Source organism: Pipra filicauda, unplaced genomic scaffold (assembly GCF_003945595.2).
Source record: "Pipra filicauda isolate LSUMZ 115617 unplaced genomic scaffold, ASM394559v2 scaffold12_size5214236_pilon, whole genome shotgun sequence".
NCBI lineage: Eukaryota > Metazoa > Chordata > Aves > Passeriformes > Pipridae > Pipra > Pipra filicauda.
Window position 1 is genome coordinate 3,354,545 of NW_024103763.1, and position 25,670 is coordinate 3,380,214.

The window sequence follows — 25,670 nt, forward strand, 5'->3', positions numbered from 1 at the left end:
TGAATGGGCACAAGACGGAAATCACTGTGCCTCTTGCTCTGAAACCTCTCCAGGTGATGGAGTCCCATCAGGACTGGATAGGGAGCAAAACACTTATGAGAACAGAGGCAAACAAAGAAAGCTCTTCACACTCCTACCCCTGCCCCAAAGGTCTAATAATACCATAATATGGTATTTTCAGGAAACTTACCATCAGTCTGGTGACAGTTCTTTTTTGGCATCAACAACCACTGTAAAGAATGATCAATTTTTTTTGAGACGGACCTTTATTAAGATGCAAAAGATATCTAAAATGCCAAACCAGCAAAGCAGAAGGCATATGACTCACTGAGCTAGTCCTTTAAGGTTCTGGACTTCCAGACACAACCTTCCACTTTCAAAGCTGTTCTTCTCCTTTGAGACGAGACAGTAAATGGAAAGCACACCAAGCACAATAATTCTGCACGGCCCAGAAGAGTTTTGATATTTGTTTTTCTGGCAGGATGCATTTTCCCTGATCAGAGTTACAGTAGCTAATCATTTATGTATGATCAGGCTGTTCTGCCAAAATGCATGCAAGCAAAAATACATCACAACCTCTTTCCACTGCACTCTTGGGATAGACATTATTTATAAACATTTACTGTACCTGATAAATTCATCTCTACTGCCATTTACCAAGATCTCTGCATAAGGAGAGGCTACAACGTTTGCTCCAATGGCCAAAAAATCCATCAGAAACATTTCATCCAAGATCAGTGGGAGAGAGATCAAACCCTTAGCAGTTAGGTTCTTCAGGACATAAAATCTCCACTGCATATTTTCTTTTGTTACTCATGGAAGTCCTCCATCCTCTGTCTCAGTGATCTGACGTGACCAAGCAACCTGATAAAGAGTCAGTCTTGCTGGACTGAGCCACCTCTCCAGTTACCTATGGGGATCACAATAACATGCAAATTGAGGAAACAGAAATGTGCTTTCCAAATTAACCTTTCCTGTTCAAGTCCAAGGAGATAGGCCGTACCAAACAACGCCATTTTCCTTTCTACAAAGGCAAAGAGAACGTACCATTCCCACCAACAAGGTCACACATACTGCTGCTTTTTTGCTCAGCAGTCATGTATCACATGCACATTTAATATGCTGAAAAGAGTTTTAGCATCAACAGCTGTAACAGAGAGTAGGCCAACAAATTCTGACAATATGTGGTTAATCAGTCTAGAATGACAAGGAAAAACCCGGTGATGTTGCTAGTGTAGAAACTGGGACATCCTTTTACAGGCAGCCCTTGTGATGTAATGGCATACATTCTGTTTTCCAAATACTTCAGAAACATTAACCTCCTGAGCAAGCCTTCATGCAGGCATTCCACATACATAATTCAAATTCTGCTTTAGGCTTATTTCTCAGAAGCACCCACTGCAAAGTGATGTAACTGATATTTTTCAAAAAGACTGAAGATAATCACAGTTGAACTGAATGTGCTCCTTCTAAGCTCTAACCGTGATTTCTCCTCCTCTTGCACTACCAAGGTCAAAGAAGTATTTTTATGTGACTCAACAAAGTGTTTTAAAGTACTAGCCAGGGGACAAGTTCCTGACTAAGAGACTTTGATGTCCAGTCCCAACCAAAAAGCAAAAAAAAGAATAGAGAAAATGAAGAAATAAATATTCAGAACAATTTTAAACTCAGTCAGTAAGACGACAGAAATCTGTGTTCACACATTAGAAGGAGTAGGTTAATTTGTGTGAACAGAAAAAGAAATGTCCCCCCACTGACAATTCTGGGTGAGAAGGTGAAAAAAAGGCATCAAAATTAGCATCCTTGGCAAAAAGCACACAAAATCAGAAATGTGAAAGAAAGGCAGTGGTAGGGCCTCAAAGCTTCTGAAGGCCAAGAAACCAGACCAGAACACTATGAAAGCATCAGGATACCTGCTGTAAAAAAATTAAAAAATTTTTTTTCAAAAAAGGAAATTTTCCCGAATTATCAGATGAATGCTGATTATTTTGGGAAGCAGTGACTAATGATCTAATTTGCACAAGTCTACCTCCGTCACATTAGCTTCAACCTTCACTTGGAGCTTATAGAAATGATAGCTATCTACAGCACTCAGGTTTTGACAGATCTTAGTAAAGAAACATAAGGAAAAAGAAATGGGCATAAGAATTGCCTAACAACAGCTTGATCTGCATTTTGTTGGTCTGGTGAACCATAAGCTGCACAGACAATGCATTCCTGATGTCTCAAGCCAACCAGATTGTCTCTTCCCAAAAGGCACCTTCTGGGTTAAATCAGGCTCTCCAGGTCAGGAGGGTAAAGAAATCTGCTGTTTCAGCAAAATGGTATTATTAATTTTGGTAGTCAAGCCAACTATGATATTTAGCCACAAACACCATACTCTTTTGCTTACAGGCCCCACGTTTTTGAAAATTCACAAGCTTATCTTTTATATTCCAAATTCTGTTTGTAACTTATAACCGCAGTCCTGTAAACACTGTGCAGGTAACTTAATTTGTGCTCCTACAAGCCACTCACTCCCTGTGGGATGTGAGGCAAGGTTCAGTGTGCTGAGGACTGCGGTAATGCAAATAGTGCAAAACTTCAGGTAAAACGTAACAGATGAAAGAAGGCAATTATTGTGGGGTGTAACAGATGGCATAAGGTTCCTGGGTGAATGGATACCTGATGCAGATGGGGAGCGAACAGGAAGGATCCAGTCCCGGAGTTGTTCCCAGCACAGCCCGACCCGGCCCTGGCCCTGAGGGCGCTGGGTGAGCGCGGGCGCGGGGCGCCCCCTGCCGGCGGCGGGGCCATACGGGGGGAAACCCCTCCGTCCTCTCCAGGGCGGATTGTGAAAGCCAAATCCTCCCGCTTTCACGCCTCCTTTTAGAAACACGAACGAGCGTGTCCCGTGCTGTGCCCGAAGGGATCGAACGTCTCTCTTTTAGATCCATTAAGGCACCGCGCAACAGCTTCCTCCAGGGCGTCACTGACACAAATGCCAGGCTCTGCCTTTTCTCTCAGTGCGTTATTCTTTTTAAAAGGCCTCCTGTACCGAGAAAATCACCCACACCTTCCTCCCCCGCTGAAAAGAGCTGGAACACCTCGCAGAAAGCAGCGAGGCGCTTTCCCACGACTGGTGTACACGAAATCCACGCAACCGGGCTCCCCCGGAGCAGCGGGGGCTCTGCTGCACCTCTCACGGAGCTCAGCCCGCCTCTCCCGCGCTTGGGCCAACCTGATGTGACACGCTAGGCCAGCGAGCTTTGTGCTCCACTTCTCCGGGAGAACGGCTCAGCCGGGCGAATCCCGGGAGCAGCAGGATGCGCAGGAAGGATTGCCAGCCCTTTCCGAAGCGGGGCCGGAGGCAATGACGTGAGGAGCACACGGTCTGAAGGCAAAGAATGGATTCGGTACAGCATGTATCGAATACATGCAGGGGAAAGAAGCGCCCACAGCACCCGCCTAAGGCTGTAACGCAGCCCTCGTTCCCTGGGCTTGTTACCTGCCCCTGCAGGCCGTGTTCGGTGGGGCGGAGCGGGGCCCGCGGCTGCCCCAGCACACAAGGGCACAGAAGCCTTACCTGGAGCTACTGAGGTGATTTATGCCCTTCACTGCCCCTCTGTAGCTATGTGAGGGGCAGGAAACGCATTAGGGTAATTTTTGATTACTAGAACTGTTTTTAATCAACTACTGATTAAGAAGAAAACAAGAACCTTCTCTGCTCACCAAAGGAGGGAAGCACGACCGGCGTTTCGTCGATAGGGGCAGTGCGGCGGCCGTTAACGCGTGTGGCGGTTCCATAGTGTAGTGGTTATCACGTCTGCTTTACACGCAGAAGGTCCTGGGTTCGAGCCCCAGTGGAACCAGCGCCAAGTTGTTCTTTTTCTTTTTAGGCTCACCGTGAGTTTTCTTAATTTCCTTCGAAGCGAGGAGGATCGGTTTAGCTGCTTCCTCCTGGAGACGAGCAACTTCATAAGCACTTAAAGAAAACCCGGGTCCTGCTTGCGGCGGAAGGCGGAGCAGTGCGTTTCGAGGGGAGCAGAAAAGCCCCTTAGGTGGGAAACCCTGTTCCTCAGGAGCCTTTCCACACGCTTTAACCTCGCGAGAGGAGCGCTTCCCTGCCAGCGCGGGAGAGGCATCACCACTTTACCGTCGTCCCCTGGATGGGTAACCAAGGAGACCACAGGCACCAGAGGCAGCCACAGCGGAGCCGGGAGAAGTAGCAGCCTGTGCCTCCTCCCGAGCAGGGACAAAGGCAGTGGTGGAGACCGCAGCCCGATGCATCCCCAAGGAGATGCTCACCGGGACAGACTGGAGCACAGGTCCTTTCACCTCTGTGCTTGGAGAAGAGCTTGAGTGCTGGGGAAAGGCGGGCGCTTTTCACAGCACACAGCTAGCAAGGACAGTTAACTCCATCCTGATTTTCCCCAGTACTGTGTGTACCGTTTTTATTAATTAGGAAACAAAGAGCCATCTCAGCTTGCCTCGGAGCAGTTTAACTTTTAAATTATAACATGTTGTCTCATTTTGCACGTGCAAGTCTTTAGAAAAGGGTAACGTCTGGGCATGGATACTGGCACAGCGTCTGTCTGTATGTGTAAGCCCTAATGAGTGCTGGGGCTCAGACATCTCCGCAGCAGGAGGACAAGGAGAGCCCCTGAGCTCTGCTGACCTGGAGTTAGCTCTTGAGTATCTTTGCAGGATCAGAGTGGGAGGGTGTGATTTACCTATCTTAAAGATTAAAGAGAAAAATTACCTTGATCAGAGTCTTAAGAAACTTTCTTTAATCATTATATATTAAGAAAACTATTAACCTTTGTCAGTGCTTGCTCTTACTAAAGAAACACTCTGAGGCATGGGCAAGCTACAGTTAGAGATTGCAGAGCAATGCAGGGATACCTGGGCCAGGAAACAAAAGCTCCTTTGGGTAGAAACCACCCATACTTCACATAGTGAGACCTAGCATACTAAGATTATAACATTAAACACCATAACAATACTTAAGGGCCTGTGTATGCCACAATCTGAAAGTGCAGATGTACTGAAGTCTGGCTTTCCTCTGCTCGTTTTGCTTAGCAGTGTGTATGCAGCTCACAGGAGGTGAAGCCAAAGCAATGTGTCCCACCGCTTGGGTAAACTGTTTTCCACTGACTGCCTGCTTCCATGATACAAGCTCAAGGGTGAGTCAGGCTTAGTTAGACTTCTCCTAATGTAGGATATGCAAGCCTCTGGTGTAGGTACTTCCCATCTAATAGGGATGGTGATCCCATGGTGCCTACGCTGCCATTGACAGCCACAGCACCCCCAAGTGGGTGTTACAGAGAGTGGGCCTAATCCTGGTGATCAGCACAGGGTAACTATCTGCATCATGTTTTCTTACATTTAGGAAAAGGGGCCCTTTTCAGAAAAGGACTTAAGCTCACACTTCAGACTTGTAGAAAGAATATTTTATTCTAAGAGCCAGATCTTAAGTGTGTGTAGATCAGAGTAGCTCCATCCATTTTGAGAGGATCCAGCTCCTGACAGTGACTCAAGCTCTAAAAGTGCTGACAGTCTTGCTCTCTCCACACATCAGTATCCTGCTTCTGAGAGATGTCCATGTTCACACGTACATGTATAAATGTGTATTTTGTGCGTTCCCTAACTGTGATAAAACAAAAGTGTGCCAGTCACACATTCCTGCTGAGACATTGCGTGCCATGTGTGTTCAGCTTCCAGACGCACGAATCGATGCGTGACACTCTGATTTAGCTGTCTGGCACTCTGACTTTGGAAGAAATATGAAATTGCTATGTGGAGTTGCACTTCTCTCACGCACCAGTACTTTTGCCTCCTCCTTCTCCTCTGAGGCCACACACACACAGTGCCAGTCAGACTAAAAGCATCTCAGTGGTGCAGGGTGATCTTTGTGTTATTTCCCACAATCTGGAGGAATAAAACATACCAAGATTTCTGAGGGCTATGAAAACATATCAGAATGTCTTAAGGCCAATGGGACATGAGCTACAGCTGGAGAAGATGTATGGTCAAAAGAGGAAACCCGCCCAGTCAGTTCCTGCCCCTGTTTTACACAACAGTGGGGATGTCACCAAACTGTCATAATTTGAGTCATTTGTACTAGTCTCCGTTTTGTTCTGTAATCAATGCCAGACTAATTTTTTTCCTTTTTAAAATTTTATTTTTATTTTTTAATAAGGGCAACTGAAGCCTTTTCTGGTGCTGTATTGTGTACTGGCTTTTAAATGTTTTCTGTCTTCTGTACCTGAAAATATTTCCCTGTTTTCTAGGAATTAACTACATTATTCATTTAGCAATGTTGTCTGCAGTGGCAGTGTGGTTTTGCTCTTTACAGTTATTAAAATGAAGGACCATCAACACCATTAGACACAAAGGGCCTGAGTTGCGTACTGTTTATACAAGGACTTTAATTTTAAGGCTCTTCTAATCTTCATGTGAGCCAGTTTGATTTTTTGAATGCTACAGACACTTTTTAAACAAAGTCTGCCTTTCTTTCTTTGTGGAGAGAATTTTATAATTGGGCAGCCACCAGTCTTAAGAGTGTCCCTTTGGATGAAATGTCCTTTGATAAGAGCTGTGCTATTTCTGAACACGTTCCCTGAGCTATTGTGCACTTCTTACAAAAAATCAAAACCTATTTGGAGCGTGAGGTTGACCATAAACCAAACTGATTTTAAACTGCTCGGGGTCATGGAAGAGAATTTGGCTTTTCTTTTTTAAAACATGGTAGGTGATTTCTCTCTGTGTGGGCAGCTCTGCTTCCCTGTGACCTGTGCTTACAATACCATAAGGTGAGAGGCTGAAGCCCTGGTCTGGTTTTCCAAGAGATATGTGGATGAAGGTATTTAGGGATTTTTAAGCTGGGATTTTCAGACCCATGGGATTTAGATACCAGCTGTCATCATAGCAGAGAGAGAGTAGATATCTGAGTGTCTTCAGCAGCTCTGGAAATCTGTGTCTCTGTGGCAGACCATTTCAGACTGGACAACAAGAAGAAGGAGAGACACCCTTGTCTGGATACTGTGTAGAGCCTGGAGTAAGATGCTGCACTGTAGCAGATGCCCAGAGGCTGCCCTGGTACCCTCAATGAGGCTCATGTTTTTTACCTCCTGTCTGGACCTTCTGGTGGGTCTCATTGCCCCGAGAAGGGTGTTGCATATGAACATAAGACAAGAGGGCATGGTCTTAAGCTCTGCCAGGGGAGGTTTAGGGTGGATATTAGGAAGAAATTCTTTACAGAGAGGGTAATCAGGCATTGGAATGGACTGCCCAGGGAGGTGGTGGATTCTCCATCCCTGGAGGTTTTTAAGATAAGACTGCATGTGGCACTTAGTGCCATGGTCTAGCAACCACAGCGGTAGAGGATCAAGGGTTGGACTTGATGATTTCGGAGGTCCCTTCCAACCCAGCTGATTCTATGATTCTGTGTAGATCGATTGAAGTGGGGAAAGTGTTGGGTTGAGAAGGTTAAACTCCTTGAACTGAGCAAAGCAGTGAGGCCCCTTGGCAGGAGACTCATTCCATCCATGTCACATGCTCTGGGGAGGCTGGGATGTATTGGTGCTGGAAGTGTAACTGCAGTGGGATGTTGTACCTGACAACCCCTTTACAGGGCATGCCAAATTTGTAACCCAGGGGACTATTTTTGAAAAGTCAGCATCCTTGTTTGCACAGCATTTTTTGAATGGATGTAGACCAGAAGACTAGAGACACGATTAGCTTAACTCCACAGCAGCCTACATGATCTATGCAGCACATTAATCTATTCCCAGTGCATATGGTCTGTGATCTTTTGAAACAAACCAAGCTGCTTCTGAAGCAATTGCTTTCAAAAGCCTCCATTAAAAATTCACTGCTAATTGCACATAATTAGCAGAGATTGGAGGAACGGGTGCAAGATCCACTGGAATCACTAGCAGTCTGTTATCTTGAACCTTTCAATCATTTTAAAATCAAATTTATTACTCTTGAACTTAAGCCTGTCGAGAGGATACTATAGGTAGAACTGTTAGCAAAGGCAGGTGTACATTTTTGGGTTGAGTTTTTTACAGCCTAGCAAGTAAACAACTGAAAAGTGCTATTTTTGTTTGATCTACTGATTGCCATTTTCAGCCCCACACAATTAGGTGACTGGAAGAGCAATAAGGCCAGAGCAGATTTCAACATGCAACTATTATTAGGAAAGGCATTGATAGTGTAGAGGTAAAGAATTGGGGTGGAAGTCAGTGAATACCTATTATATACAATAGACAATATATACTACGTACCTTTTATAAGCTTTAGTCATCTGCTTTTCTGTAGGGGGTATATGTGGTTTCTACATAGGTATATCCTTGTTTATTTGGACATATGTCTACATACTCATTCAGATTCATGCTTAGAGTGTCAGTACCTCAATACTTGTTACCTTTCAAAAACTGTTGCAGATGACACATCCTCTAGGATGGAGCTTGACGGTAAGAATTATGTGTTTGGCTTGATGGTGCTTGAGAAAATCATGAGAATGAAGGAGAGTAAGGTGCTTAGGCAATGCTTAAGTTAATCTCATGCCTTCCCATCAAGCCAAGCAGTACACTAAGGAGCTATTCACAACAGAGGAAGGAAAAGATGCAGTTCAAGATGGGAAGAGTCCTGCTGTCTCTTCTTTTCTGGTACAAAGGTACGCACTTTGCCTCCTGAGAGGCACTTTCAGATATGTCTCTTTGTGTTTCTTGTTACATCCATGCTTTCGTCTTCCAGGGGCTACGGGGTACAGAGCAAGCTCTCTTTACATTCTCATGGAAGCATAATAATTTGGGGAAAGGCAAAATGTGAAGGAGATGTGCAATTTATGTACATGAGTGAGCAGTGTTCTTACAGCTTTATGAATATTCAATAGCAAAACTCTGTTTCACAAAATAATTGCAGTATAAAAAAATTGCCATATAATTTGTCAAAATATGAATTTGCAAAGAAAATTGTAGTGCAGCTGAGCCAGTGTGTAAATAATAACGCTGATTTGAAAAATGAGGTACAGCAAAACATGAAAGACTGTTCCTTCGTTAATCAAAACTCTTGATTAATCAAAAGCTGATCATTTTCTCTAGCAGCGAGAGATTGCCGATGAAGATTGGCTTTTTTTTTAAAGGCCATTTCAGGTATTTTGGCCTGGGAGAGACTTCCAAAGGCACTTTCAGAACAAAATGCAATCATAAGTCAAGAAAATGGGAAAGGTATTTATCAATTTTGAGGCTTTCTCAAATTTACTTTGCAGAAAGGCAGCAACGAAAGCAGGTAAGCAGGGGCTAGAAGAAGCCAGAAAATTCAGGGTCACAATCTCCTTCCATTTTAATTAACCCAGCAGTATAGAACAGGGACATAATTTTCTGGGTTGTGTTTAAATTTCTGGCTTCATCCAAGCCAATGGCAAAGCTGCTATTATCTTAAACAAGGTTGCACTTGGTACGTGCTCAGCAGTATCTACCAACATTAACATGTGAATCAAGTGTGATCTGTCAGAGTGAGGAGAAGATTAATCAGACAGTCCAGCTTTTCCCCCATGTATGTTGAATTCTCATTGTTTTGATTTGTCTAGTTCTTTTCTATCTTTCTGTGTTTCCACTTAATACATTGATCTACAAATTTTCATGGGTAGGAAAGTAAATGTTACTCAACTAGCCATGCCTTCATTTCATCCTGTTATGTTTGACTGTACCCCACTCTGTCTAATTAATAGGTCTTCCTTTTAATCTTACAGCAAATATTTGTATGTTCTCCTCATACTTTATCTCTCCTCTCTCCTTTGTTTTACTTGGGAAAGTTACTGATGCCTAAGCCTCTTGGAAGACTGTTTTTATCCAGACTCCAGCATTTTTTTCCCTTTGGGTGGCATAACTGCAATTAGTCCTTGGAATGAGTTCATGCCTTACTCTGAATCCCAGACACAGCTTGCTTTTAATAGACACCTACACATCAGGATATTTTTGGAGAGCCTGCAGTGAAAAATAACTTGCAGGATCACTTTCAAGGCATCACTCCTTTGATATTTAATTTATTTTCTTAATTTACTATGTTACTTAATTTACTGTTTTTCTTTGCTTCATGGCCTAAGTGTCCTCCTCTGGATAAAAAGAGAGCAGTGACCCTTTGCCTAGGTCCCCCTCACAGTCCTGCCTTTCCCTCTCACCACGAAGGTGCTGCTAGGTCAGTCCTCCGAGCTACGTGCACTGATGTCACGATAAGCTGCTTAGCTTATTTTCTCTGGCAGAGCAAGTGGCTTAGAGGAGCACCCCCAGCTCCTGCGCCTCGGCTGGGCTTGTGTTTGCCGGGGACACCGCAGCAGCAGCAGCAGCAGCAGCAGCAGCATATGGTGCAGCAGGCGGGCTCCTGCCGCGAGAGCCGCAGCAGCTGCTGAGCCCCCTCCATATGGTGAGGGAGAGCACCCCGAGCTCCGGATTGACATGAATGTGCTTTTAGCACATTGAATGTGACATGCCTGCACCGCATTACTCTATCCGTGCTCCCTACACGTTGAGGAATAAGCACATCTCAGCAGTTTGAGTGGATTTCTTTTTTCCCGTTTTTTTTTGTAGCTTTGAAAAAAAAAAACAACAAACCAACCCAAAACCAAAATTAAAGGCTCAAACCCGCCTTTGGATGATGGTAAATAACACCTTTAGTGCTGCCCTTTGGCATAATCAATGCATCTAGTTCTGCGTAGCTCTAAGCAGGAAGGAGCAAACATGACAGTAAGATCATAAATTGGCAAAAGTTTTCAAAGGAACACTTTGGGAAAAAAAGAAGAAAAGGGAGAGAGGTTGATTTTTTCCACTTATTTAATCTTTTTCCAGATATTTTCACAACATAAAAGACCAGCAGGTGTTAAAGAGAAATTAATATTAATTAAATACTAATAATTGTCATTATTTAAATATGGTTTTTATCGTGTTCAAATAACTAGTAAATATTAAATGTCATGTCATGACTAGGCTTCACGAATGAAGATTTAGGAAGGCTCTATTCACATTTGTTACAGGCACGCTGGTGGCTTATGAGGCCAATACGAGATAGAAATATTAAATGACACACAATACAAATGAATAAAAATGGAAACCAAATAAAAATAACTCAAGTAAAGAAAATGGAATGGAAATTAAAATAATAAAACCATGAAAAATCCTCACAAAATGGAGGAAAAGAACAGCTGAGTTAAAGCCTGAGAGAAAAGCTTAACACAAAGTATGAGACCTTCTCCCCTCTGCAGGCTGACACTGATGCTGCTCCTCTTGCCCTCATTTTCTGGCTCTGACCGTGCCTGCCAGTGATCAGCAGAGGTCAGTCCTTGCAGGCTGATGTGTGCCGGGGCGTTGGTGCCCTCTTGGGTGGTGCTGAGGCCAGAATATCATCTACGGGGGAAACAGGCTGAGCATTTTGGCCACTGTGGCTTTAGGTGGTCGGCATCCCTGGACGGGCACCCAGCCTGACTCCCAGTGTCTTTTGGTGGACACAGATCTGCCTATGCCCTAGGGGTCTCTGCCTGCTAGCATAGCTCCCAAGGACCGTTTAAACCCCATGCTCTTTAGAAATAGAGATACTGTTTGCTCAACACGAGGTCCCATTGAGGCTGCTTAGCATAACCATGGAAAAAGCCCTGGGGGAAATCAACAAAAGCAATCACCAAGCAACTGGACAGGGGGGCTACTCTTGCCAAGGGGACCTGGGGACGGCCACAGCTGCAGCAGGGGTCCCTGGGGCCCTTGCCTGTGGCGCCTTTGGGAAAACACCACAGATATGGCAGCTTCCCTAAATGCACCTTGTTACCAAGGCTCTGCAACCTGATGTGAGTCACCTCACTCGCCTGGCACGATTTTCAGGGCTGGTATGTAAAAATAGCCTAGGTTAATAATATAGCAACCCACAAACTAGCACCCAATGAGCACAGACCACCAAGTGCTTTTTTTCAGTGTCTCAACCCTTTGTGTTGCTTTACAGGCTGTGTTACCTAACTCTGCTTCCTGATGATGTCTAATGTGGTGCTCAGGGAAAAGAGGGCTTTGCAATGGCGTGCTTTTCAGAAAGCATGGATAAAAACAGTGCCATTCAGTCCAGCTATATCTTTCGTTTCTGTGACATCTTTGTTGGGGCTCCAGTCATATTTTTCTGAGTTTTGAGCTGTTTTCCCTTGCCCTGCCCCATGACCCGCAGGTGCAGAAGGGAAGCAGGTGACTATGCAGCAGGAACCACAGTGCCCAGAAAGCACTGCTGCACCATGGAGGGGACTGCTCTCCACTGGGAGGGGAGTAAGTCATTTTACTCATCTCTCCGAGACTTTAAACTGAGATGTTGCTTGCAGAGATGAGAGACAACATTAACTATTTTCCAGCTGAAGCTTCTAGGACACCTAAATTATAAAGTAAATAAATAATTAAACTTTTCCACATACTTTTCCTACAATGATCAAGTTTATGTGAACTTATTCCAGTAAGTTGAGTGACTGACATTTATTCTGTGTTATAGTTTATTTCTCTGTTTTTATATTTTTTATGTGCTTTCTCATGCTTGTACATTTGTCATTAATTCTAGACACACTAAAAGAGGAATTGGTATTGTGGCATTATGGTCAGGATAGTGAATATGATTTCTCAGAGTTACCATATCAAAATGTGCTTAGCCTTTAGCAGTGTTACTTCTGTCCACACTTATCTTCCTCCTTTCTTACTCTTGTTTAGCCACATTATTAATGATTACAAACTTTCTGAGACACACAGTTACCTTTTCCTGTCCTTAAAATGCCAGCAGCTGAGTTTCCTTGCTATTTATTGCCCCTTTATTTTCCCAGCTAGCCTTAAGTTGTGGCTGCTGGTTTATCCCACTTCCACCTCAGGAAACCTGTGTCCTCCCCATCTTGGCATCCCAGGACTACCTTTGCTATCTCTTTTCTTTCTCACGCAAACCTGGACCACCCCCTAGAATATCTCTCCCCTCCATCCTGCTCAGCAGCAGGTCCTGAGTGGGGCCATCCCAGGGCCTGGGCTACAGCCCAACCTCACTAAGGTGCTCTGGCACAAAATCATCCTCTGGTTCTTGCCTAAGCCCTGGTCCCTAAATCCTGACCTGTCGGGTGGCATTTGTGCATGATAGTGTGCTGGACAAACAGCACTGCAGGGTAGGATGAAGGGATGGGAGAGGTGCATGCCTTTACTCCCTGCCTCCCACAAACACAGATAACAGTTTATTTCACTGAACTGATGGTTTGCTGAATGTCCTGGGGGGTGGGCTGTAAATAGTACTTTTTGCTTTTTAATGTTTGGGGTTTTTTTTCAGTCTTGTGCTTTTAAAACAACAGCCCCTGGCGGCCGTGCAGGACTTATGACTCTCCCATGAATTGCAGCAATTCGTTCTGTCTGACCTACAATTACCAATTATCTTTGTAACCTTCCTTGAAGGCAAACACGCTCACTATAAAAGCATGCTGGCCATCACTTTTTTTTGGGGCTATTGGCAGCCAGCTTTCCTCTTCATTTCCTTTGTAGGACAGTGCCTGTCACAGCTGTAAACACACCAATATATCAATTACTGTGTTTTCTGGCCAACTGCAGGCAAGGGCATTTTTCTTTTCCTTTCCCTCCCAGCACCAGGGGTTATCAGGCCACGCTGCCCAGGCAGGATGTTTGGCCACCTCCTGCTGCACTTACCCCAAGCCAAGCCAAGCTTGCCACTCCCCTGTACCATGGTTGGATGGCTGCGCCACTTGTGGGAGCAAGCCCTTAGCAATTAACCTCTTCTGACTCAAAAAGACAAAGCTGAACTCCTGTTTGAGATAATTAAATCAGTGAGTTATGCAGTGAGGGGTGGTGATCCCCAGCCCAATGGGGACAACCAGAGGGGCAGCACGCCGGCACCTGTGCCCTGGCACTGGCTTTGCACCCTGTGTGTTGTGGGACTGACCCAATACAACATTGCCTTGAAAGAAGGCCTTTTGTGCTTGAAATTTACACCCTTGCTTGATTTGCAGTGCTGTCCCCTGGCAGATGAGGCTAAAAACCCTAGAAGCCACTCTTGTAACTCAGGAGCAGGCATCTCTGGCTGAGTGCAGCCATCACTGGCTGAGTGCAGCCACCCAAGTGATGCTGGGGGGACCTGTGAGGAGGATTCATTTCTGGTGGTTGAATTGGTGCTATCGTACACCCACCCACCTGAAAACTGTTCCTTTTTTCCCTGTTGTTTCACTCATAGATATTGAATTTCCAGTTCCATGTGTCAATGACATATCAAATTTTGATCTTGGCTCTCAAAGGGAGGTACTCAGGAGACCTATGGAAGGGCTCAGCATGGTCCCACAGCAATACCCTACATCAGTCCTGGTAATCGACATCCCCTTTTCCCACATAGTGCACAAGAGTAGGCTTCACCACAATACAGTCATCTTCATGGAACATAATTTTCTTAGGTTAGTGGCTGGACTTGATGATTTTAGAGGTCTTTTCCAACCCCTTTGCCAGGCCAAAGTGCATTAAACCACCATAAGGAAAACCCAAACCAACACACAGAAGTTTTTGCACAAAAATCAGTCTTCTAAAGATGAAAATGAAGTTAAGAAACACATAGCAAGCACACATCTCTAAATGAAACTTAAGTGCCTGCAGATGGAAGAAGTCAAACCTGGAGCCCTGTGAGCTCAGACAGTTGCTGGGCAGTGGGGACACATGAGGACTGTGCTGGCTGGGGAGTCAGGCTCCCAGATTTCAGGGTAAGGAAGCTGCCCTTGCAGCTGGTGCTCCTGGAGCAGGAGCACTGGCTGGAGGGGCAGGAGACACACCTGCTCTCCTGGTTGTCATGGCCCTGGTGCCAGTGCCACTGCAGAATTGGCATCAAACAGAGCACCAAGCAGGCAGGAGAGGCACTACATTTCTTTTATTGGCAAAGATGGTACAGTTTTGATAAGTGATAAAGTCCTGGTTTGTATTGTATTGGCAAACAGCGTTAACTTAAACCACCTTTATGCTGGTTTAAGTCAAATTCCTTTGCCCTGTGTGGCACAGCACAGAGGTGGCCTTGGGCTTACACCTCTGCCTTGGTTTTCTCATTGCACAGTGAAGTGACAGGGTTTGACTGGGTAACATCTGTGCTGGGAAAGGTGTAGTGCAGTGTTGTGAGTGGCCCTCAGCCTACGCTTTACGAGAGGCCAGATCCGGAGATGTGCAGCCTTGTTTTCCTGCTGAGCTTGTTGGGGTCTGGGTGCCCCCTGCCTCCCTCTTGGGTCTGACTATAAGCCATATCTTTTTATTGCAGACCAATGTTTACTTCTTCTGCCAGGGCCAGTGCCTTGGGTTAATGTTGTAAGTTCCTGATGCCAGAAATGCTGCCCTGGGACGCTGAAGCACAGGAAACCATCTCTGTTGTTAGAGAAAGGAATTTTTTAAAACTTCTTTATCATTTTGTTCTTGGCTGTCTTTCTTTCAGACTCTTGATACATTTAGGCTCAGTGTCACACCCAAGGAGCAGTTGCATTTCAGTAATAAACAGAGCTTTGTATATAGTTTATATTTCAGCTGATTATAATTGCTCTGTGTTTGTGAGTATTTTGAGAGGAAACTTGCTATAGAAATGTGAGATGTAAATTCCCAGCATTAGCTGGAGCTTCCTAGACTCAGCAAAGTGACAGTGTATGAATGAATAAATCATAACTAGAATTCAGTGAATAATTCAGAGTCTAATTCATTTGGTGAAAAGACCTCTTTCCGTATTCCCAAAACCTCTGTGGCAGGTTTCTCATGGCTTCTGTATGCAAGTTTTTACCTGCTCAACAGCTTGTTCCCTGGTGGCTTGTAGATGCCCTACTGGCTTCAAAAAAGTGATATTCAACATTTGACTTGTGTTGATGAGTTATCAGCAGTCATGAGACTATTTTTTTATTTAATTATTTTCATAGATGTCTGGGAACTATCCTGCCAGTCCAAATGCTGTTAACACAGTCTGCTTTGGACTTCACTGTGAAGCAAGGAGAGCCTTTTCAGTAAGGAAAGTGCTCATAAAAAAGCCATTGCTCAGTAAGAGGCAAGAGATAAAACAGGTCAGATGTTACAAAAATAGTGTCTCTTCCTCTACAACCACAATGACTGGTTTTCCCTAAGAAAGAAAAAAAAGGGTGTCCTGTCTGTAAAATGGATTAGGAAGACCTGTTTACATTACATTTTTCTCCATCCCGTCCAGAGTGAGTGGTCTCAAACCAAGCACCTTGTAGAGTGTCCCATCTCCTCCAGAGGCACTTATCACTTGCAGTAGTGCCAGGATGGGATTTCACCCTTGGAGTTCATCAGCTTACACATTTTAAGGAGAAAATGTGACAGGGAAACTAGAGCAGGAAGGCATAAAAAATGGATGTGGGCAAAATCAGCTATAAAGCAGAGACCAAGTGGGCTGGCATGAGTTTCTCCTCAGAGTGATTCAGGTGTGTCTGATCAGAAAGAGGAGATGCCAAAGACATCAGAAAGAAAACCCAGTGGAGTAGCACAGACATGGACACAGGCAGTGCCCTGCTCCTGCCCATATTCTCTTACCTTCCCCTGGCAATCAGCTTGGGGAAAACTTGGTAGATTCGTCAGTCCTTCCTTTATTTATTTGTCCCTTGCTCAGGAGGAAATTGTATTTTGTAAAGTTTGCTTGCAGCATCTTTGTTTCTAATCTGTCTCTCTCTTCTCTCCACGCCCACTGCCCAGCTGCAATGGCCCTCTCCCCAGGAGAGGTAAGTGTCTTTGGCTTGTTTGGCTGCCAGGTAAATGCTGGGGCTCTGACACGGCCTAGCTCTGGTGCCTTGGGCCAGAAGTAGGGGTGGCACCTGGCCCAGGCACATGCTCTGACTTCTTAATCCAAGGGATCCAAGTCATCCCATGTTTCATGCTAGGCTGTCTCAGAGAAGGTGCAGCAGGCTGGGCAGGCATGAGCATCTGTCTCAGGTTCAGAACTCAGATTTAGCCTCATATTGCTGTTGTTGATGACTATGTTGATTTATTGCTGGTTTTTTACCTTCCCTTTAGGATGAGAGACTGGAGCTGTGGCACAGCAAGGCTTGCAAATGCGATTGCCAAGGAGGACCTAACTCGGTGTGGTCCAGTGGGACTAACAGCTTGGAGTGCATGCCAGGTAATGGACCAGTGTGCTTTTAGCCATATTTGCCTGGTGATCTCCAGCAGGTTCCCCTCCTGCACTCACCATTGCAGAGGAGGCATGTTTTGGCAGTACTTGTTCTAAATCCAGCTGCTGTGAGGCTGGGGGAGCTGCACCGGTGTGAGGTGAGGGGGTGACCCTGCACCGTCAGGCAGAGGCAGCCACCATTCCTGGGCCTTGGGAGGTCACTGAGGGTGGCCCATGCTGGCCAGTGCTCCCTACTGGCACCTATGCCTGGCATGCCAGCCTGGTCCTACTGCATATTTTCTTACTGGTTAACCTTAGCAGTGTGCAATTCTCCATTTGAAGTCTTGCTACAGCCTGGTACCACCCTGCTGTCATTTGCACCAAGCAATCACAGAATCACAACGTGGTTTGGATTGGAAGGGACCATTGAAGATCATCTACTTCCAATACCTCCCCTCTCCCATCCCCTTTATTGACAGCGACATCTTCCACTAGACTAGGTTGCTCAAAGCCCCATCCAACCTGGACTTGAACACTTCCAGGGATGGGGCATCCACAGCTTCTCTGGACAACCTGTCCCAGCGGATCATCATCTGCACAGTAAAAAAGTTCTGCTTTATGTCCAATCTAAACCCATACTCTTCCTGTTTAAAACCCTTGCCTTTTGAGAGGCAAGGTAGGGGAAGGAGACATGGCAGGTTTGGTTGATCTGTCCATGGCAGATATGTGAGGAGCAGGGCTAGGCTTCCCAGCAAGGCCAGGTGTGATGGGTGCTCTCACACATTAGCATTATGCAGCTGAGTAATGAAGGCTTCCTTGACTGATAAAGGCTGTTCTCCTGAATGATGAATATTGCCACTGCAACTCTGCTCTCCCTAGGCAGGGGCTTTGCACTCCCCTTGCCCGGTCCAGCCCAGCCAACATGGTATGGCCTGGTGTCCCTGCTGCCTGACGATGGTTTGCAGAGCAGCCTCTGGCATGGCGAGGGGAGCAGCTGCTTCCCAAACACCGCTCAGGTCTCCTCTGGATTGGCTGATTTGGCCAGGCAGGCATCAGGCATCTGTTTTGGTGGGTCCCTGTGCGTGGTACAAACGGACTCACCAGAAGGTGACCTGCTAATTGCATTATGGTTGTGTGGTCTGCGGATTAGTGTTGCTAAAAGTGAAGTTGGGTGGTGTTTGAGATAAGCCTAACGAATAGTAAACACAAGGGGCCACCCCAGCCCAGCCACCTCTTGCACAAGGGGAGCAAGGCTTTTAACGTGGTGAAAAAGCATGATGTTTCCATGCCTCGAGGAAGGCGGGAGGGTGGCTATATGTTTTCATGGGAAAAAACATGTTAATGAGGTACCGACTGAGCAAGATATGTTAATGAGATATTGATGCATACGGTATTGACCTAGTGGAGCTTGCTAATGAGACATCGACCACATGGCTGCAGTGCTGGGGAGTTGCACTGGGGAGGCCACGGTCATACTGGGTTCTGGGCCCCCACTGAGGCACCCCACGTGTAGGTCATTTTTAACACGAGGCACCACGCTGGCTGGTCAGGCACAGCTAAGGCAAGGAAACGTCCTACCCCCAAGGGAAGCTGCGCAGAGCTTTACTTGCTCTTTTACTGCTGAGACCCATGAAACAAACTGTGCTAAACTGGAGAAAGGTACAGAGTAACCTTTGGGGGCTCCACAGGCTGCAAAATTAGAAAATACTGCCTGTGATATAGATGTTTGCCTAGGCAATCCCCATGTGACCCTTGTGAGCACCTTCATTCTGTGTATCTTGATACGCAGTGATAACCTGATTGTATAAAAAATGATCATAACAAAAATCCCCACAACTAGGTCCAGTTAGCATGCAGGTGCTCAGCATCACCGAAGTCCTGCATTTCAGAGCCCTGTGTGGTGACCCACACAGAAAGTTTTAATGACGAATGAGTATTTCTTTCTCCAGTATTTTTGCAGCCAGCAGGAGTCATGTTGAATTTGTCACTGTTGCCAAAGACAGCTGTGGGGGCATGATTGGTAGCCTGGAGACCTGAAGTCAAAAACTCAGATGGAGATCCCTGAGCTTTCAGTAGAGTCATGCATTACACCTCACTGGCACCAGAGCATCTGCAGGTTTTCCACAAGGCAAGACCATCTCCAGACACAAAGATGGTCCCCATAGCAGAGAATGCAGAAGACCCAAGGGTGCTTGTGAAGCAAGCTTGATGATCAGAGCTTGCTCAGAAATTTTGCCATTCAAGTAAATCAAGACAGTGAGTAGAGGGGCAGAAGGAGGTAAAGCCCAGCAAGTAAAGCAGTGCCTGACATTTCTCAAGGATCAGGCAGAGGCAGACAGCCTGGAGGCTGGATCCAGGTTGAGGGATCCAGTCTGGTTTTTCTTCCACATGCCTTTCAAGAAGGAGATTCATACTACAACATCTGAATAAAACCTTTCCCCCCAAAATGTTTCAGGTAGAACAAGTTTAGTAAGTTTGAGAGAGAAAGAAGAGTTAGAAATTAAAACAAGAGTTAGAAATGAAGATACTATGGCCCCTGTGCAGGTTGTGGTCTGGGATTAAGAGCATCCTAGTCAGGGAGGAGAGGGAATAGTGAAACCACAGGAGGTGTTGACAATGTGTGTGCAAACACACCCAGGAAACAGCCAGTCATGTCACTTAAGGTGTTTTTTTCCCCTTTTCTGCAGAGTGTCCCTACCACAAGCCCCTGGGTTTTGAGTCTGGTTCTGTCACCCCAGACCAGATAAGTTGCTCCAACCCTGAGCAGTACACAGGTTGGTACTCCTCCTGGACAGCCAACAAGGCCCGCCTCAATGGCCAAGGCTTTGGGTGAGTTCCAAAATGCCTCTCTGAGGGGCTCCAGGGGCAGAGGGTGTGGGGTGCTGGGGGAACCCTGGCAGTGTGGGGCAGGAGGGTCTGCCTGGAAGGGCAGTGGTAGAGGACATAGCAGAGCTGGTGTTGTCCCGCAGGTGTGCGTGGCTCTCCAAGTACCAGGACACTGCACAGTGGCTGCAGATCGACCTGAAGGAGGTGAAGGTGATTTCAGGGATCCTCACACAAGGTCGCTGTGATGCCGATGAGTGGATGACCAAGTACAGCATTCAGTACCGCACCGACGAAAACCTCAACTGGGTTTACTACAAGGACCAGACCGGGAACAATCGGGTCAGTGCAATTTGCTCTTTGGCCACTGGTGGAGAGGTGGCATGTTTGGTGACATGAAGGCATCATTTCTCAGTGGGAGGTGCCCCAAAATGGGGGTCCTGTGGCAGCAGCAGGGTGGATGGGTCTCAGTGCTCACTCCACGTCTGGGGGCAGCACAGAGAGGGGCCATTTCCTCTGTGGTGAAAGTGAGTGCCATCCTGACCAGGGCAAAATAAATTTTTTGTGATTTCTAATGATGATAGTGGAGTCCAGATTAAGCTCAAGGGTATTAGTTGGCATTGCAGAGGAGGGAGCACCTCCATGATAAACCCACTTTCTCGGCTGTGGCAATACAATCCCAGCCCTGCTTGGGCACTGAGAAATGGGGGCCCCTTTTGCTGTAAGTCTAGAGCTAGTGCACAATGACAATGCAGAAAAAACCCTGAGATAAGATCTGTGACTAGTTATGTCACAGCCCACTGAACTGTTCTCACACTGCACTTCTTACTGGCTGGTTTGAAGCGAAAAATTGCACTGAGGAAACCTTACAATGATGCCTGTGCAGCCCAGCTGGGCTGGGGGATGCCACAGCTGCTGCCTCCTAGGCGTCCTCAGTGTCCATCTGTGGGGATGGCCCTGTCCTAGCATGGGAGGCTCTGGTGGCTTTGCTGAAGTATCAGTTCCTGCAGCCTTGGGGAGATGCTGTGCTGAGCTTTCCCCAAAAAACAGGTCATGGCAGCAGGTGATGTGACATGCTGGTCAAGCAATGAGGAAAGGACACTCAGAGACATTTTTTGTCTGTATTGGCATATGAGACAACCCAGCTCATGAACTGCAAAGAGCCAAATTTTACCATGCTCATTCCAAACATGTGGTGCCTTGCTGCAGGAAGGCAAGTGAGATAGGATGGGGTGAGATTAAGTCTGGCCTAACCACAAAAAGTGCAGAAACAATGGGAGAAAGTGACTTACTCAGAAAACCAAATCAGCATGACAAAAATGGTCTGGCTATTTTTGATGTCTTTTGTTTTGAGGGTGGAGGGGAGGGAACCTCCTCCTCATCTATTCTGCACAGGCACCCCAGACTCATGGGACAGAATTTCCAGCCCCCTAACCACCTCCCCACACCTCCCTTCACAGGTTTTCTATGGCAACTCAGACCGCTCCTCTTCAGTGCAGAACCTGCTGCGGCCGCCCATCGTGGCCCGCTACATCCGCCTCATCCCGCTGGGCTGGCACGTGCGCATCGCCATCCGCATGGAGCTCCTGGAGTGCCTGGGCAAGTGTGGCTGAGTGCTGTCTCCTGAGGTGGACGTGGAGGTGTCTGCCCATGCAGCTGCCCTGCCTCACCACTGCCACAGCTGCAGCCACAGTCCCGCGGTGTAAATGCCCAGCCTGCAAAGGGAAGAGCTATCTTGAATAAAACATGGCTCCATACCGTGCCTGGTCATTCAGCTGATGGGTGTTTCTGGGCACACGCTGGGAAAGGCGGGAGGGATCAGGGCTTTGATCCCTTGAGATATGGTGCTTCTGGCCCTGGGTGTTAGGTTGGGGAAATCATCATCACAGCGTGCTGTGAAGGCCAGAGTAAATGCAGATGGGGTCCAAAGGCAGGGCTTGGGTTCTTTTCAGGACGGCAGGTCTATGCCTGATTATTTGTCCTGGAGCCCAGCCCTCCCCCACTGACCCACCAGGACCAGGGAGGGTTCTCATAGGACAGACATGTCACCCTGCTTTTCCTCATGCCAATCTCTGCCATCCCTGAGACAGGATTGGGGCCAGATCTGGCCTGTCCCCAGTATGAGGGCCCCCACCTGGATCTCACACTCTCAAACCACCTCATGTCTTCTTATATCAGCAACCTTCTGGCCTGAGCTGCTGTGGCTGGTTTTGGAGCAGGCATCAGTGCCTTGAGAATGAGATGGCCAAACCCTCTGTGTATCCTGTCTGGTTTTGCACTAACACATCTCAGCGGCCCCAGGGCACTTTGCTCCCTGTGGATGTTTGGGCACAGACATAGGGACTGCCTCTTATTAACTGTTTGATCTCCATGGCCTGATCGCCAGTGGTGTTTAGCATCTGAGGAATCTGGAGGCTCTGATGATCGACCCATGTCCCTGGGGCGACAACTTGGTTACTATGGCTCATGTCCCTGCCCAGCACAGGAACTCAACACAGCTTAGATACGAACTACAGCCCCACAGCTCCCATGTGGGAGGGTTGTAGGGAGATCTGGAGTGACAGCTTTGGTTTGCCTTCCCATGCACCTGTAACACAAACCTGAGGCCTTTTTCCTGTTTTCTAACAACCTGGAATGTCTCAGTGAAGAGAGAAGAGTCATGAAGACAACTGCACTGTGGCAGGCCATCTGCCTCTCCTCTCCTTATCCCTGTGGGCAGAGAGGTGAATGTGTGCAGGGCAGGAGTTGAGATGTGACTAAAACCAAATGAGATGTGACTAAAAACATGAGAAAAGCCTTTGGATGGCTGTGCAATTCATCACATTCATTTGTGAGCGCAGATGTTTCTGCCTTGTTTTTTACTGTATATAGACACAAATAATATCTGTCAGGAAAATAAGGTCTTCTGGTGAGTCTGAAAGCTGCTCCATTAAATAGGAAGAAGTCTACAGGGATGTAGAAAAGACAAATTCCCATCTGCTGAGATGATTGCTATTATACACCATTACTCCTTAGCTTCACCCCAACCCCCCATTTGTGGATAGGAATTTTGCTTATCCACAAATTGGTCTAGGGATACTTTTTCCTAGTAAGAAATCACTGTGTGGTTTTCTAATGCTAAACAGTCAAGGCAAGCTCTACTGAGAAGGTCCACTGAGCTTGAGGCACGTCCTTCATGCAGCCAAGCTGTGGGACCACCATGGTGTAACAGCCTCCCCAGGGACACTGACGAACAGCAACAGCGAGGCAAGGGCTCTCCACCAGCTGTCATAGCTCTTGTGTTAACAACACTGACACTGAGAGCTGAAGTGTTTCCAGGCCCTGGACACAGCTGCCATCACGTTAATACACAGCTGTGTCTGCCCTAAAAGCAGCACAGGCAGCTCTGCTCCATGTCCTGGTGGATGGTGATAGGGAGGAGGAGGCTTGGTGCTACTGTTCCACAGCACGACTGAGGTGCAGGGGGTGGGGATGGAAGGGCGAAAGGATGGACTGGGCACCAGCCAGTGAATATTTATATCACCCAAAGCAGTTAAGCTTGACTGTAGCTAGTCAAAGCCTTGCTGTGACTGGACTATGAAGAGCTACACACACTCCAGGGTTTTTCAAGTTGTCTGATTTAGGAAATGCACCCTATGGCAAGGTGCAGGAGGTCCTGTGAAATTTGGAAGAGCTCGCAGGCTTAATGCACAGCCTGAATGGATGGACCACACACCATTATACACCAAGAAACCTCACTAAATTATGTATCTTCACATGACCGATCCTATATGTAGGATATAATAAAACCTTAGAGGAAGAAAGTACTGTCTAGGTAGAAAGGACCTGTGCTATCACTCTTTGAGCCTCCCACTTCAAAGAAATCACTAGATCTTTTTTCTAGATTGCAATGTCCAGCGACAAATAAGGTGGAACTAACTGGCATAACAGTGCATTTCACAGTTCATTTGCTTCTTGCCTTGCCCTGTCCTTTGCCTGCAGTTCACTTTTCCAAGCTTTCATGGGGAAGAGACTTACTTCTGGCTTTCAACTAAATGGTTCCTGCTAAAGCAGGAGTTTCTGTTCTGATCCTTGCTGTGCAGCTCACTTGTTAATTGACCTCTGAAAATTCACTTAACCTCTGACTCATATAAAAAGAAGGTTGCTGAGAGGCTTAATTAATTAAGTGGTCCTAAAGTGCTTTTAGAATTGCATTTGACTTCCACCTCTGCATAAATTCAGCATGTTGGAGCAACAGTGTGACTGAGGGCATTATGAAAGTGGGACAGAACCAGCCAAAGTAAAATTACATAAATACACAAGCTTTCTCTCATAAACATAGGATCACAGAATGGTTTAGGTTGGAAGAAACCTTAAGGATCATCTAGCTCTAATTTCCCTGCCATGGGAAGGGATGCCTTTCCCTAGACCAGGTTTCTCAGAGCCCCACCCAGTCTGGCCTTGAACACCTCCAGGGAGGGGCATCCACGACTTCTCTGGGTAACCTGTTCCAGTGCCTCACTGCCCACATGGTAAAGAATTTCTTCCTAATATCTAATCCAAACTTACCTCCTTCAGTTTAAGACTGTTTCCCCTTGTCCTATCACTACATGCTCTTGTGAAAAGTCCCTCTTCAGCTCCCTTGTAGCCCACTTTATGTACTGGAAGGCACTAAAAGGTCTTCCTTCTCTTTTCCAGGCCCCAAGTCTCTCAGCCTGTCTTCACAGGAGAGGTGTGCCAGCCTTGTGATCAGCTTAGTGGCTCTCCTCTGGACTTGCTCCAAGTCCACGTCTTTCTTGTGCTGGGGGCCCCAGAGCTGGATGCAGCACTCCAGATGGGGTCTCATGAGAGTGAAGTAAAAGGGGCAGAATCACTTCCCTCACCCTGCTGACCACGCTGCTTTCAATGCAGCCCAGGACACAACTGGCCTTCTGGGCTGCCAGCGCTCATTGTCGGCTCACGCTGAACTTTTCATCCACCAGCAGCCCCCAGTCCTTCTCCTCAGAGCTGCTCATGATCTGTTCCTCCCCAAACCTGCATTTGTCTTGGGACTGCCCCGACCCAGGTGCAGGACCTTGCACTTGGCCTTATTAGATTTCATGATGTTTGCACCAGCCCAGCTCTCAAGCCTGTCCAGGTCCCTCTGGATGGCATTCCTTCCCTACAGTGTGTCAACCACACAACATGGCTTAGTGTCGTTTGGCAAACTTGCTGAGGGTGCACTCAATCCCACTGTCTATGTTGCTGACAAGGATGTTAAACAATCATGCAGGTCTTTACCTGTAGACGTAGGGAGACCAATGCATGGCTTTGCAACTGCACAAAACACAAGGGGTTTGAAACAGGAAGCAGGACCAAGAGCTGCCTTCATATTCATGACCTGAATTTTTAGCATGGCATGCTTAGAGAGAAGTGAGGGAACTGTGCTGAGAAATCAAACTTGCCCAGTCTAAGCTATGTGAGCAGAGACTACCTTAGGCCTTCAGACCAGCCACATCATATATAAGTCAATAGCCCCGTGCAGAAATTATCCCTTCATTTCCACCCAGAGAAAAATGCCAATGCCCACTATGGTCCCCATTCCATGGAGGACTAATGGTGACTACACTGGGGTTCCTCTTCAAGGAGGTGGCTACTCCATTTTCTGGGGCTCTGCAGGGGGTACAGAAAAGGGGTCACTACAACGAGATCCTTGAAAGGGTAAGAGCCAAGTAAGGCTCTAAGAGTAAAGCCAAGTGTGCCTGAGCTCTAGG

At 46.6% G+C, this 25,670-nt stretch overlaps 1 protein-coding gene and 1 non-coding gene across 2 annotated transcripts; both read left to right on the forward strand.

The window, feature by feature from the left end:
- The first annotated feature begins 3,778 nt into the window (after positions 1-3,778).
- On the forward strand, positions 3,779-3,851 carry TRNAV-UAC. The gene has a single exon. It is a non-coding gene; the product is annotated as a tRNA-Val (tRNA).
- Positions 3,852-8,577: 4,726 nt separating this feature from the next.
- On the forward strand, positions 8,578-21,690 carry RS1 (retinoschisin 1). The gene is made up of 6 exons (XM_027738243.2): positions 8,578-8,662; positions 16,701-16,726; positions 17,019-17,124; positions 19,803-19,944; positions 20,085-20,280; positions 21,399-21,690. Exons 1-6 carry the CDS (start codon positions 8,611-8,613, stop codon positions 21,549-21,551), a joined length of 675 nt encoding a protein of 224 aa, XP_027594044.2. The 5' UTR covers positions 8,578-8,610; the 3' UTR covers positions 21,552-21,690.
- The last annotated feature ends 3,980 nt before the right edge of the window (positions 21,691-25,670 follow it).